We start from the raw sequence: 14,614 nt of genomic DNA, 5'->3' as shown, positions 1-14,614 counted from the left end.
AAGAACTGGCACATATCCTCAAGTTTAAACATGACTTCTTTCATTTTTTATTTTGTTGTTGTTCAGACTTCTTTCAAACCAGTTTTTCTCTTCTGTCTCTCCCTCCTTGTCAGTCATGAAACAACTATTTTTTGAGAATTTACTCTGTAATTAAGGCCTGGGGGATCAGTGGTGAACCTAAAGTTTACATATAGTAATAAGGAGTTAATTTTTTTTTCAAGATTTATTTATTTGAGAGAGAGCATGAGTATGTGTGCATGAGAGAGAAAGAGAGAGAGAGAGAGAGAGAGAGAGAGAGAGAGATAACGTGCAGGGGGAGGGGCAGAGGGAGAAGCAGACTCCCTGCTGAGTGAGGAGCCTGACATGGGACTCAGTCCCAGGATCCTGGTGATCATGACCTGAGCCAAAGACAAATGCTTAACCGACTGAGCCACCCCGGCGTCCCATGAGGTTTTTTTTTTTTTTTTTTTTTTTTTAAGTTAGAAATTTACTTTGGGATGCCTGGGTGGCTCATTTAAGTGTCCAACTTTTGATTTTGGTTCAAGTCATGATCTCAGGGTCTTAAGACTGAGCTCCACATTGGGCTGTGTGCTGGGCATGGAGCCTGCTTGGTAGTCTCTGTCTCGCCCTCTCACTCTTTCCCCCACCCTAAAAAATTTACTTTAAAAATTAGAACTAAAATATTCAAACATCTTTTGAGTTTATTTTTTAGAGTTTTATGAACTGGATAAAATATAAGAGATGAAACAAATTCTAGAAATCTCTCATATTAAGTGTAAAACATGTTAGAATTCACTAATTTAGAAGTAGTTCCAAAACCTATGCCAAATGTACTGTTTTTCTAAAGGCATCATTTATTTACTGAATGGGGAAATCTCTTAACTATCTTCTGTCAGAATTGTTACCATGTAGTATAACAACTGATTTGAGGTGTGTGTGGTTGTGTGTTTGTGTGTGTGTTAAACATGGCCATTTGGCTATGTGCTATGGTGAGTGCTATGAAGTGTGTAAACCTGGTGATTCACAGACCTGTACCCCTGGGGATAAAAATATATGTTTATAAAAAATAAAATAAAAAAAAAAACACAAACAAACATGGCCATTTAGGAGGTCCCTGGCTTTGAAAGCTCACCACAGAATCAGCTTTCTTCTTTATCTCCCTTCATATCAGCTGATTTAGGCTGCTTGCCTGCTAGCTACCAACATACCTAAGCTTTTCCTCCTGTGTTACACTATTCTTTCTGATTAGAATTGTCTTTTTCGGTCAGTCAGTGAAATTGTAACTCCTCATAACTGCTCATCTCTTCCTTGAAAATAGCTTTTATTGACCACCCCACCCTGTTGACCATTAAGTGATTTCCTCTTTTATTAGTGCCTTTTGCCTCAGCACCTATCATGAGCTTCCATGAGATTATGGTAGTGTATTTGTGAGTACCTGATAGATATTTCATTCATTCATTCAAAAACTGTTGACTGCCCACTCTCTCAGACATTGTGCTCTAGGAAATGCAACAATAAACATGTTAGACTTGTGAGTCATGGATATGAGAATCTACTAGTGATACTGAAAAGTAAAGCAGAATGGTGAGTGCTGTCAGGCACAAGATAATAAGGGAACATACAGCTGACATGTCAAAGCCAGTCCTCAGGGGCCAGTTTGAGACTTGCTTGCAGTTTAGACAAGGTCTCTGCCAAATCAGTGGTGAAAGAGACACCCCTTACCTTGTGATAGGAGAGGGAGAGAAAGGAAAATATTAAGTAGATGCTGGCAAATTAGTGGAAGAAAGTCAAGGAGTTCCTCTCTGAGGTCGTCTAGTTTTGAACAGGAAGACAAAATGATCTGTTAAGGAAGTGGAAAGAGAGCTTATTTGGAGGTTGGAAAGTTATGAAGTAGCTCCTATAGCGAGAGGGAGAGAAATGACAGGAGACATTTAATAGTTACCAGGGAGCAGTGAGGCCTTGGTTCAAATCATAGGCCATGAATAATGACGCCTTTCATTGAAATCATAGGCTTTTCTATAGGAGCAATCTGCAAAGGAGTTTTGATACCTATAGTGCAGAGGAGGCCAATAGGTGGAGTAAATGAAGGAGAATTCAAGATGCAAACTGCAGTTTACTGGAAAAGTCACTTTTCATCACTGACCTTCCATTCTTTCTGAACCCACGGATGATAATTCCCACTCCCAGGGTTGTTAGTATCTCAACATCAAAATGGTATTTTTATGTATTTAAAAGCATTTTAAACTACAAATAATACTAGGTAATAGTTATGATCTTACCTATACATTTGAATCACTAACATTTTACAGAATTTTCTGTGTTGAATGTATAAAATGATACAAAACACCCCCCCATGAAAAAAAACCCACACCCAAATCAAAAAGATCTTCAAATCCAATGTAAGCTCTAAGCCAGCTGTAAGAATAAATAGGCTACCAATGATGTTGAAGAGAAAAAAGCTGAAAATAATCTTTGAAGTGCACTCTAACAAGAGGATGCTTTTCTGGGAATATGAAAACACAAAGGTTTAGATGTACAAAGACCAACTAAAAACATCCTTAGAAAGTATAAGTATATGTTTAGAATTATTACAGTGCATTGAATGTTTTTATTATCAGGTTCTGTTTCTTTTCAGGAGATGCGTAAAATATTTTTCTAAAGGCATTCAAAAATATTCTTTCATGCTATTTTTGTTATTTTAAAAAGTCAAACACAACACTACTGCTGTTTAGAAAATCTGTGTACAGTAAGTAGCCTATTGCCCTGTTCCCTTTCTTTCCATAGAGGCTGACTGAATGTCATATATGGCAAGGCTAAAGATAGAAAACACTTACAAGCTGCTTCTTATTTCTCTTTCCTATGGAAATGTCTTTAATAAGTGCACTTGATACAGACTCTTTTTTTCATTCTAGCTTCTAGGCATAATCCTCTGGAATCTAGCCCTGCTTGCTTTCCAGCATGCCTAATAGTCTGAATGTTTAACATTTTTAAAGGGTAGTTGTTCATCACAGGTTCTGGATTATCTTTTCACATACCATTTCTGTGCTTCTACTTACATCCCCCCAATTAATCCAAGTTATCAACTGACCTCTTCTTGATATAGAACAAAAAAAAATGAACAGTACTCCAATCCCAAGAAGTAGCTGCATGACAAAATGCATTTGACAGTATGAAACTATTGCTGCTAGAGATACCTATTTATTAGTGATTTATTAGAGAATATAATTGATGTTGAATATGACCCTTTATCAAGCTGGAGGACCGTGTTTGTTACATTTCCACAGATCATCTTACTTTGAAACTTTTGATCTGATTTAGGACCCACATAAGCAAAAATTTCCTGTCCCCTTCCCAGTAACTATTTAGCTCAGGTATTTCCTTCAGGCACTAAGTGAAGTAGACTGTTGGTCATGTAGGGACAACTGTCTAGTCCGGGAGACTGATTACTTAATTTGACCTTTCTATTGAAGGACATAAAGGGAGAAAAAAGGGAGGAGAATTCTATTTTAAAAAGGAAAATATGTATTTTTTTTTCAAAATTATTAAACAAAAATTGAAATTAGTAAACAAAAATTGAAAGACGGGAAAGTAGGTAGTTACAGTATTTGTGTACATGTATTAGAACTTCTAGAAATCTTACATAGAATTCTGGTGCTGAAAAATAAGGAGGCAGGTATGGGGCAATGTGAGACAGTTTTCGCCCAGCAATATCCTGGATATGGGCAAGTGTAACCTTCCTAAGTCAAGGTGTTCCTGAAGTCTTGTATTTGGCCTCTCTTCCTTCATCCACACCACAGTTTGTGATTTGATGTTCTAACAGGAAGGTAGATGTTTGCTTTGGAAAATAATTTCTTGGGGAGCCTGGGTAATGCTGTTGGTTAAGTGTCCAACACTTGGTTTTAGCTCAGGTTGTGATCTCATGGTCAGGAGATCGAGCCCCGAGTTGGCCAAGTTGGCCATGCTTAGCAAGGAATCTGCTTAGGAATCTCTCTCTCCTCCCTCCCACCGCCACACACTCTCCCTCTCTCTCTCTCTCTCTCAAATAAATAAAAGTCTAAATTAAAAAAAAATAATAATAATTTCTCCATCACAGTGTACTGCTGAGCACCATGAGGCAAGCTTCACTGACTTTGCTTTGTTATTTTGGCCTTTGATGCGAATGTGGCAAGTAGGAAGTGGACTCTGGCCCCTCTTACCAGGTCATCTTTAGGTTGCCAGCTGCACTTTGGGGTTACATATTTTCCCACATCAAGGGAAAATTGGTAGGGATTAGAAACTTAGAGTAAGTTTTTCTTGGCTATCCTATACAGTAATTTTGACAAATTCTGTAATTTCTTTTTTTTTAAAAGATTTTATTTATTTATTTGACAGAGATCACAAGTAGGTAGAGAGGCAGACAGAGAGAGAGAGAGAGAGAAAGGAGGAAGCAGTCTCCCTGCTGAGCAGAGAGCCCCATGTGGGGCTTGATCCCAGGACCCTGGGATCATGACCTGAGTCGAAGGCAGAGGCTTTGACCCACTGAGCCACGCAGGCGCCCCAAATTCTGTAATTTCTAAACAATTTATGCTTAAGGTAACCTGTATTTCATGTTGTTTAATTTTGTTTCATCCAGGGTATTTTTAACCATTAATTTTTTTTTCAAGCGAGGTATAGGCTTCTTAATTTCGTGACAGTAATAGCTGACATAAGTTTGGTTAAATGTTAGTAGAATTACAGAAAATGAATGTGACATATTATTACCTGCTGAGTAAATTATATAGTTTTAATTTTTGGTTGCACAGTGCCATCTACTGGATCTGTGCTACAAAAACACCATTATATTTTCTTCAGTTGTCCTGGTTTGGTTATAATCAACGTTTAATATTGAGGTACTTTCTGATACTCATCTTTAATTTAAAAGAGAGTTATCTAGCAAGACCTGTGTATTCAAATTTTTCTTAGTTATACAGATGCCAAAACAAAGCACATACACTACAAATCATAACAGTTCTTCACTAGGGATCTTTCTACACTGTACTTCATTTCCTTTGAGTATCTATTTTTGCTTTAGGGATACAATCCAAATAGTTTAACATTGCCTTTTATGCTAAAGAGAACTTTTATTAATGATTATTGCATAACTTTTCCTTCTATTCCTGCCTTACTCTTTTAATTGCATATTTGCGTGCCTGTTTATTTAATGTCTTTTCTATCCTGACAGACTGAATGCCCCACCAAGGTGCATAATATACTCAGCACCTACTGTACAGATGTTACAGTTACATGAGAGAATGGCAGGAATACTTGGAAAACTGATAATGTATTGATATAAGAAAATCTTAAAAATTGTGTAGAATTGTGTAGTAGTATGAAGGAGTTATTGATTGATACATTTTGTTGTCTACTCCTTTTACTTGGAAAAATAACCCAGAAGTTTTTTGTTTTGTTTTTAAATCACTGATATCATTTTAACACTGCACCTCATTTCTCAGTGAGTTATATTCTTTCCTTTGGTCCTGTGTGGAGCATGGTATTATACATGCACAAAAAAGAGAGACATTTCTTTTTTTTTTTTTTTTTTTTAAAGATTTTATTTATTTATTTGACAGAGACAGATTACAAGTAGGCAGAGAGGCAGGCAGAGAAAGAGAGGAGGAAGCAGGCTCCCGGCCAAGCAGAGAGCCCGATGCGGGGCTCGATCCCAGGACCCTGAGATCATGACCTGAGCCGAAGGCAGAGGCTTTAACCACTGAGCCACCCAGGCGCCCCTAGAGAGACATTTCATTCAGTTAAAGCATCTTAATTAAAATTAGTACCAATAAAGGACAGTATACCCCCAGTAATTCAAAACTACAAGTAAAAGATTCAAATATTATCCTTCCTCTTCCTTGCTTAGCTTCCCCATCACTTCCATGTTGTATAAACTCATGCCACACAGGACCAGAACCAAGAATAGCCAGATGAGGCTTTTAGAGCCAGTCTCTCCACCCTTCGCTTTTTCCGTTTAAGAGAAGAACAGAAAAGAAAGAGCAGGCAGGAATATACTAGAGGCAAAAAGATTAAAGCACATTTATAAACAAAATTATAGTGCTCGCTTTGGCAGCACATATACTATATCAACAAAATTATAAAATCTGAAAATATTAGTGAAGTAAATATGATATAATATACTTGGTGAGGAAAAAAAACCTTTGAGTTTTGGGGGAAGTAATTTGATTTTTTTTAAAAAGCTGTATACACTAAAGTTGAACTCAGAAGGAAAGTGAGATTAGCTATTTATGAGCTCATGCAGACTACTGTAGAGCAGATAAGCAGACATCTGGAGAGAGCAAAGAAATTCTCGGATAGTTTTCAGCATGGCCTGAGAGAGATGAAATAAGGCAGTGTAATTTAGAAACCCTTGTCCTGTTGCCCCAAAAGAAATGTAAACAGTTAAAAAGCTTTTAACATTCTTTACTGTCACCTCAATTGTCTGAAGACCTTACTTACCTATCCATCATCCCGTTTCGAAAAGACTGAAAATAGAAAAAAATGTATTTAACAGCCTAGATACAGTCACTATTGGAGTCCAGTTTATTACTACACATCCATTTTTGGTTCTGCAAGTTTGAATCTGTCAGGACTGGAATGCTCAGGTGTTAGTTGCCGACAGTTTCACGGTAATTTTAGGCTGGGCCTGCCTTTGGGTAAGTCATATCAGTAAAAATAAGGTTAATTTTCCTCCTATTACCTCTGCTTTGTCTGGAAAATAATGGCATCATATTTCTAAAGTCTCTCAGGGAATTGATTTTAGTCTTTGAACTCTCAAAAGGATGAGAATAGTAAAGTTGGCTGGAGTGCAGGCAAATTGAAGACTTTATTCCTGGTTTAATTCTTGAAAGCATCTTCTGATCTCAGAGGTAAAGCTGTAGAACAGAACAGCAACAAAAGCATGATAGATAATTGGAGTTTTGATCTAGAAAAAGCCATCTCATTATTACATTTTTGTTATCTTTCACTTCTTACTCTAATTCTCCATTCTCCATCCTGAGAATTTCTGATTGGGACCTGCATCTTTTTGTTTGCTTTCCTTTTGTCCCTTCAGATTAGTTATTATTATTACCAGCTAAAGAGGACAGTCAGTCACTTGTCATTTTCTGCCTCTCAAACACACAGTTCGTATTAAAAAGTATTGTATGTGTCCATATTTCAGTATGTGTACATTTAAGTCAAACTCGTGGGGAGGGTTTTTTAAATCTTCTGTGGCTCTCAGCTTTAACCATTAGATTATATCCGTTAGATTATATCAGAATTTCCTGGAAGGTAGATTTCCTTCTTTTTAGATCATTTTAACAGTGGTAGTTTATGGTAACGAGTCAGCTAATCAAAATGTTTATATAAACAAATGCCTTTAGAAACTCAAGCCTATCTTAAGCTTATCAAACTATAACTCTGCCATTAAATACACTCTTTCCTGAGCTCAGTGATTTTGAGAGAGGAAAGGTGGTTCTGTATAGGTATGACAACAACAATTACCTTTTATTCAATAATTTTGCGCCAGGCACAGTGCTCGGTACCACACATGAATCTCTCATTTAATCCCTGTCACAATCCTACCAGTGGGGCACCAGAGCTATGCCTATGTTAGGAATCAGAAGAGACCCTATATGAGAAATCCAATTCATTTTCTGGCTTCCTTGAGGCAAGAGGATGGGGAGAGGACAGTGTAGGGGAGAGGGCAGTGCAGAAATGTTAGGGAGTAGTCCTGAATTTTTTTTTTTTAATGTTTCCCGATTCTTTTATACATTATACTAGACCTGGTTTCTGTTTTTAAGATCTTATTTATTTGACAGAGAGAGAGAGAGAGAGCACAAGCAGGAGGAGCACCAGGCAGAGGGAGAGGGAGAAGCAGGCTCCCCGAGGAGCAGGGAGCCTGACGGGGTTGGATCCCAGGGTCCAAGGATCATGACCTGATCCAAAGGCAGACGCTTCACCAACTGAGCCACCCAGGTGCCCCTATACCAAACCTGTTGTTGTTGTTCTTATTTTTTCTGCTGTGAGACCTCACAACTCATTTCTGAAACCTCAGTGTGCATTAGTTTTCACATTGAACATCTGGACAGGGACAAACAGTAAATCTCAGTTTTCTAAGTTGAGTAGAAAATGGCCTTCTGACCCTGGCTCATCCTCCGCTTTCCTCCTCTGCAGGTCTCCATTAAAAAGCAGTCTGCTTCATTTACATCTTTTTTTTTTTTTTTTAAAGAAACACTTTGTTAATGTGCCAAACCCTGTAATTCTCAAGCTTTCCTAGAAATATTATCTTTAAGGGAGATTTATATAAGCAAGAAGAATCTTTGTGGTTTTATTTTGAAAGCCAAAAGAGTTGAGAAACAAGGCAGACTAATGCTGAGCTTTTTCACTTTCAAGCTATAAAATGGTTTCTGTATATGTTTATGAGGAAGAAGCAATTGAAACATTTATTTCTTCAGTTCTGGCAAAGCATGACCAGTGACTTTGAGAGTACATCTTGTCATGGGATAAAGAACGAGAAAAGGCAGAAAAGTGAACATTATTGTATATTTCTTCATAGAGTTGCATTTTTGAAGAAACGTTTTGTATTTTTTGATGGGACTATCTAAACAAACTAGAGCTCTATCCAGACTAGAGCTTTTAAAATGAGACCCAATTCACTCTTTTTTTTTTTTTTAAGATTTTATTTATTTATTTGAGAGAGAATGAGGGAGAGAGAGAGAGAGAGAAAGCATGAGAAGGGGAGGGTCAGAGGGAGAAGCAGACTTCCTGCTGAGCATGGAGCCCCATGCGAAACTCGATCCCAGGACTCCAGGATCATGACCTGAGCCGAAGGCAGTCACTTAACCAACTGAGCCACCCAGGCACCCCACACTTTCTTTATTTTTTCCAATAATATTACAAACTTAGCAAAAAATGTGATATAAGGTGTCCAGGACATTTTTAATATGTGCTTTATTAAATATTATTGGCATTGTTATATTTTCCTCTCTGTCTTCACATACAAATCTATATATGGACATATACAAAAATATACATATATACTTATGTCCTTATTAATGAGATAAAAACTCAAGTTTTTGTTTGGGTATTTCTTTGAATTCAGAAGGTACCAAGAGAGTCATCTTTACACTCCTCACAAACACCAAGAGTTAAGAGTTCCTTAATGAATGCCATTAGAAGACTTTTGAAATTACAATTATTGCACAGTATTTCTGAAATACCTTGAAATCTTATACCCACCTATCTCTTCATTTTACTTGCTTTTTATAGACTCCCCTTTATTTGGTAAATCATGGAGAGAATGGACCAGTCAGATGCAACAGGTGCAAAGCCTACATGTGCCCATTTATGCAGTTCATTGAAGGAGGAAGGAGGTATCAGTGTGGATTTTGCAACTGTGTGAACGATGGTAAGTGGTGCCAATAAATGCTCTTAGTAAAGCTCTTTATTAGTTGAAATATATTGTATTTCTTAGCTTAGGGGAAAAATATATATGTTAAAGCTCTTAGTTATACCTTAGCTTTTCCTAAATACTGATGAGATCACATTCAAGAATGTAACTCAGAGGAATAGCACAAACAAACAAAACAAAAACTCAGTTTTATCATCTGTAAACATGGGAGATAAAACTTTATTTTGCCTCCAAATGAGCCTTTGTGGAAGGGGATTGAGAAATAAAACTACTTACCTACTTTGGAGTTTTATAAGAAACATAGCATCTTCTGGGTAGGAAGTGGTATGCGTGACTTTATGCATTTATATGAGGCTGAGAGGAGCGTGGAGGTCCCAAACGGAGAATGTCCTGGTTGGTTTCCTTCCACAGATTTTATAAAGAAGAACTTTTATTTTATCTATGTTTACAGATGATAAGTTGGAGATGTGTTTTTTTTTCTCTGTCTTTATTTCTCTGAGTTATTACTGAATGTGAGCTCAACAGTATTTAGGAAAAGCTCTAGTGTAACTAAGGGCTTTAACATATGTATATATCATTTTGCCCCTCAAGTATGAATGTTGGAATGTTTAAGAAGGAAAAAAAATATTCTGAAGGGCTTTTCCAGATTCTTTATATTTTCACTTTGATTCCAGTGTGAATTGACTGATGTTGAAAAATACTGCAAACTCGCTCAAAGCAACTTACATTCATTATATTCGTAACACGTCTGTGTTTTAACTTTTTGGTGCTCAATAAAGCACATACTCAGCCTGAAACATTCCCATATTCATTTACATTTCTAGAGTTTTTCTAGAACCATATGATGATTATGAGAGCATGAACTTTCTACATGTTTTCCTCTGTTCCTTATCTTCATAGACATGCTTCTCTGCAAGTCATTAAATCTGAAGAATGTATAGCACTCTCTCTGCCCAGGAGCCATGTTTCCTATGGCTGCTGGCTACTCCCTACTGACAAGGGAGCTAAGGCACAGCTTTCTGCCTCTGTCATTGCATTCATGGCAACTCAACTCTGTGAGTGTTCTCTGGTGGGAGAGCTCCTTGTTTCCCTACCTCCTTATTATATAGTCCATGGTGTTGTCCAACATAGAGTGCCGAACACTGGTGTTGTGAGTCTTTCTCACCAAAACTTTGGTCAGTTCTTAAAAATGCCTTGCTATGGGGGCGCCTGGGTGGCTCAGTGGGTTGAGCCGCTGCCTTCGGCTCAGGTCATGATCTCGGAGTCCTGGGATCGAGTCCCGCATCGGGCTCTCTGCTCAGCGGGGAGCCTGCTTCCTCCTGTCTCTCTGCCTGCCTCTCTGCCTGCGTGTGATCTCTCTCTGTCAAATAAATAAATAAAATCTTTAAAAAAAAAAATGCCTTGCTATGGAGTGGAATCATTGATTTGTAGCCTCATCTCAAAAACTGTGGTCATCTTGGAATGTCTCTCTCCTTGTTCCAGCTGTGGCATCAACTCAGTGCATATTGGGTACCCCTGTGAGACCAGATTCTGTTGGTTCTCCAGCCATACCTGTTTTTCTAAAGAAGATATTATTCCTTCTTTCACCCTGGATGAAATCTGCAACCAGGTCATTAGCCAGCACTCAGTTTTGGCTCCTGGATTTTCGCAGCCCTGTGACAACTCATTTCCCTATACTTTAGTTTTGTGGGGCAGAGACCACCAAGGTCACCAGCTCCTCAGTGTCTTTAGCCAAGCTCTCACCTTTCTTAGGAAGATGATCAGAAATTTATGTAGCTTTTAGATCCAGGACCCTCAGGTTGGTGTGACATCCTGGCGTCACACCTGAAGTGTCAGCTCAGAGCCAGGTACTTCCTGGTAGAAAAAAACCATTCAGAATTCTTATATCTCTACACAATAAATTCCCTTCCCTTGGGTATTCACTCCTAGGAGGCTTCCATGTTCACTTTCCAATAGGGTTATTCATACTAGGCTCAAATATTTGTTCCTAAAAGGAGCCAGACTCCTATAGATTTACACTGATACCTGCATTCTTCATTTAATTTTAAAGAAGACAGAGGTTTATTGAAGTCAGAACCCAGCAAGCCTGGTCACATGGTTTCACTCTATTTCCCTTCACAGTGTCCAGAGATTGCACAGTGGGAAGCATGTGAGATCAAAAGGCATGCAAGAAGACAAGTGTCATTTGGCAGTGCATAATTTACCATGTGCCTTGAATTTTGTTTTATAAACATGACAGATATTAAATGCTAATGAATGTGAAATTAATGTTAAAGGGAAAAATTTCACATGTTACATGTAGATATGTGAATGAAAATGAATTATAGTTGATACTATGTAGAAATTACCACACCATTATCTTAAATAGCCAACATAACATCACCTGCCTTGACTAAAAGTAACAAAATTGCAGGTTTAGGCCCTCATAGTTTACTTATCTTTGCCGAGACTGTCAGTTCCCCACTTCCATAATCTTTAAAGACATTGAATTTTCCGAATTCAGAGATCCATATGTACATATGAATGTTATAAAATTTGTTGTAAAAGACATGGCCATGTTATAGTAAGAAAATAGAAAAATCAATTCTTGGTGATTGTTTTTAAGTCCCGCCTACAAAAAAAAAGTCTTGTAATTCATGTTGGTTCCCAACTAAAAAGAAAGAATACTGAGTTGTTGGTTTTAAAAGAGAACACATTACTTCTGTGGTTTTACAAATGAAGATGTTGCTCTTTATAAAATGCTGAAAACCAGAGCATTGCTGGTTATTCTAAGTGCTTCTATTGTCAGTGGTTTAATAGCCAGCCCTATTAATCTCAAGGCAACAGAAGTTTGTTTTCACAGAGATACCAGGCCATATTTGTCCAAGTGTTCAGTGTGTGACTCATAAGTGTTCCTGTGCTATTGGATGACTTCCAGGTCGTTGCCAGAACTAACCTCCTTAGACATTTGAATCAAATTAAGAGTTCTCAGCTGAGATCTTAGTGGTATAGTCTTTCCCTAATACAGTAATCCTCTCCACTCTGAAGTCCAAACATTAAAAGATTACCATGCAAACTTTCCATGGCTGAAGACATCTAAAGGATAATAAATATTGTAATTAACTACAATATTTATAGAGTCCAAATAACCAATGTATATTTCTGTTAGGTATATTGAAAATTTAGGTAGTAAAGTCAGAATTCCTTTTAAAGGAGGTAATTAAATAGAATTGCATTTTCTTTATGATAATTTAAAAACAGGAGCACTTTTATCTCATTTCTTCACAATGGTCTAAACCATAAATGTTATATGTCATCGGTAACTTGCAGGAGAGTCAAGAGGATTTTTAGAAAACCTTTGTACTTTCCACACATGCTTTTTAAATAGTGGATATTTAGAATATACTGTCTTCTAGCTTTAAAATACTTTTTCCCCCTCAACTACTTCTTTTCCTCCCATAATAAATTTTAAGAACTTATTAAGTTGTCTGTGTTATGAAAACAAAAGGTTTCCTTTCTTATTTTGTTTTTATTAGTTCCACCATTCTATTTCCAACATCTGGACCACATCGGGAGAAGGCTGGACCACTATGAGAAGCCGGAGCTATCTCTAGGATCTTATGAATATGTTGCTACTTTGGATTACTGCAGAGTAAGTGTTCCCAGGACTTCCAAGTGTTTATACGTTGATGTCAAATTCAAGTGAATAACTTTCATATGTAAAGAACTGAATCTTGATTCACAAACAAAGCATTTTGGTGGTGTCATGGGAATATAGAAATGCCTCAGACACAGATCAGGGCTTCTAGGCTGTTAACATGATTAAATTGCCAAACTATTCAGAACAGTGATTATTTTTAAAAAGTAAAAAGTGGTGCCAGAAATAGAAAACAATAATTTAATTTTTATGTCCCTATCAGATAAAGTATTCAGAGTTCTTAAAGCAACAGTTCCATATAGTGCCTCAACCTTATTTGTTTTGTCAGCAATCTCAGGAAATTTTCTCTTCCAAGGCAGATGCTCAGTCAGTATAGTCAATAGGACTAGGACAGGTTTCTCTACCTCCTTTCTGCACATGTCACCATAATGATTTAAAGCTCTTAGAATTCCCCTTGGACTATGTGGGAGCCTGGGGTTCTGGCCTCTGGTTTCCTTGCTTTAAAATGTAAGCATGAGACTCCTCCCCATATTCTTAATCTAAAAAATTAAATTAAGAAGTGTAGCTTGCCTTAAAGGACCATTAACTGTTGACCTCTATCCTATCACCTCAGCCATCTTTTCCATTGTACAAAACACTCACCACATACTCTGAACTCATCACTCCTTCTTAGAACTCCATGCTTTTAGGTAAGATGGTTTGACCAGACTATCTTTGCATTCTCCTGTTACATCTCTGTGTAATGTACGTTCTGTAATACCTGGCTGAAATTTTATTTTATGTGAGTGTGTGTGCAAGTGTGCACATGAACAACTTTCTTTGGCTTCATCATAGTGAATATTTACTAAATCTCCTGTTTGTTTTTTTTCACATAGAATTTGGTCTGTATATTTGTTTTAGTAATTATCCCCATGAAACTTACATTTTGTTAAGTGTTTTCCCTCTTCATAGATTTTGAAAACCTTGGAGACAAGAATCTTGTCCTGGCTGTCGTTATGGCATCCACCACAGTGTCTAGCACAGGGAAGACAGTTAATCAGTAAATGAATGAATGAATGAATTGGCAGGTCTGTTACTATTCCCAGGACTGGTTATGTCCCTTTTCCAATGTCACAGTGAGAGTGACATCATTATGGGCAACTCAGGGCTTTAAAATTCTTTGGTGATTTGGAAGTATTTTCTTGGGTATCAGTTCAGATTTCAGCTTATATCTGAAGTACCACATGTAGACCTGAAGGAACAGAGTCATTCAGACTGCTTTTCTTACTTCCTCTTCCAAATACAAATGCTTACTGATGCCCAGTTCTCAGAAAGCAGCCTCAGACCCACAGAATTCTATCACAGATGTTTGCAAGGGGACCAGTCCACATTATTGAATATAAATTACAAAGAACATGTTTCCTAAATAGAAGGTTTTTTTCAATTGATTGGATTTAATTTTTTTTTAGTTAATGTAACTTTTACATTTATTTTAGTGTTTTGTAAGATTTTTCTACCACATTACATAGAGTTAGTTATTCAAGAAAAGTTAATGCTTTATTAATTCAAAATGTTACATTTTAACATATTTTGAG

At 37.3% G+C, this 14,614-nt stretch overlaps 1 protein-coding gene across 4 annotated transcripts in view; it reads left to right on the top strand.

The window, feature by feature from the left end:
* Positions 1–14,614, top strand: part of SEC24D (SEC24 homolog D, COPII coat complex component) — a 107,066-nt gene that overhangs the window by 51,724 nt on the left and 40,728 nt on the right. For all 4 annotated transcript variants that reach the window (XM_047718308.1, XM_047718310.1, XM_047718309.1 and 1 more), the window contains exons 9-10: positions 9,262–9,400; positions 12,919–13,034. In XM_047718308.1, the coding sequence (XP_047574264.1) occupies positions 9,262–9,400; positions 12,919–13,034 (255 nt within the window). The remainder of the gene's footprint in view (positions 1–9,261; positions 9,401–12,918; positions 13,035–14,614) is intronic.

This window comes from Lutra lutra, chromosome 2 (genome assembly GCF_902655055.1).
Source record: "Lutra lutra chromosome 2, mLutLut1.2, whole genome shotgun sequence".
Taxonomy (NCBI): domain Eukaryota; kingdom Metazoa; phylum Chordata; class Mammalia; order Carnivora; family Mustelidae; genus Lutra; species Lutra lutra.
The sequence above is the reverse complement of the archived record's forward strand: the minus strand, read 5'-3'. Positions and strand labels throughout refer to the sequence as shown.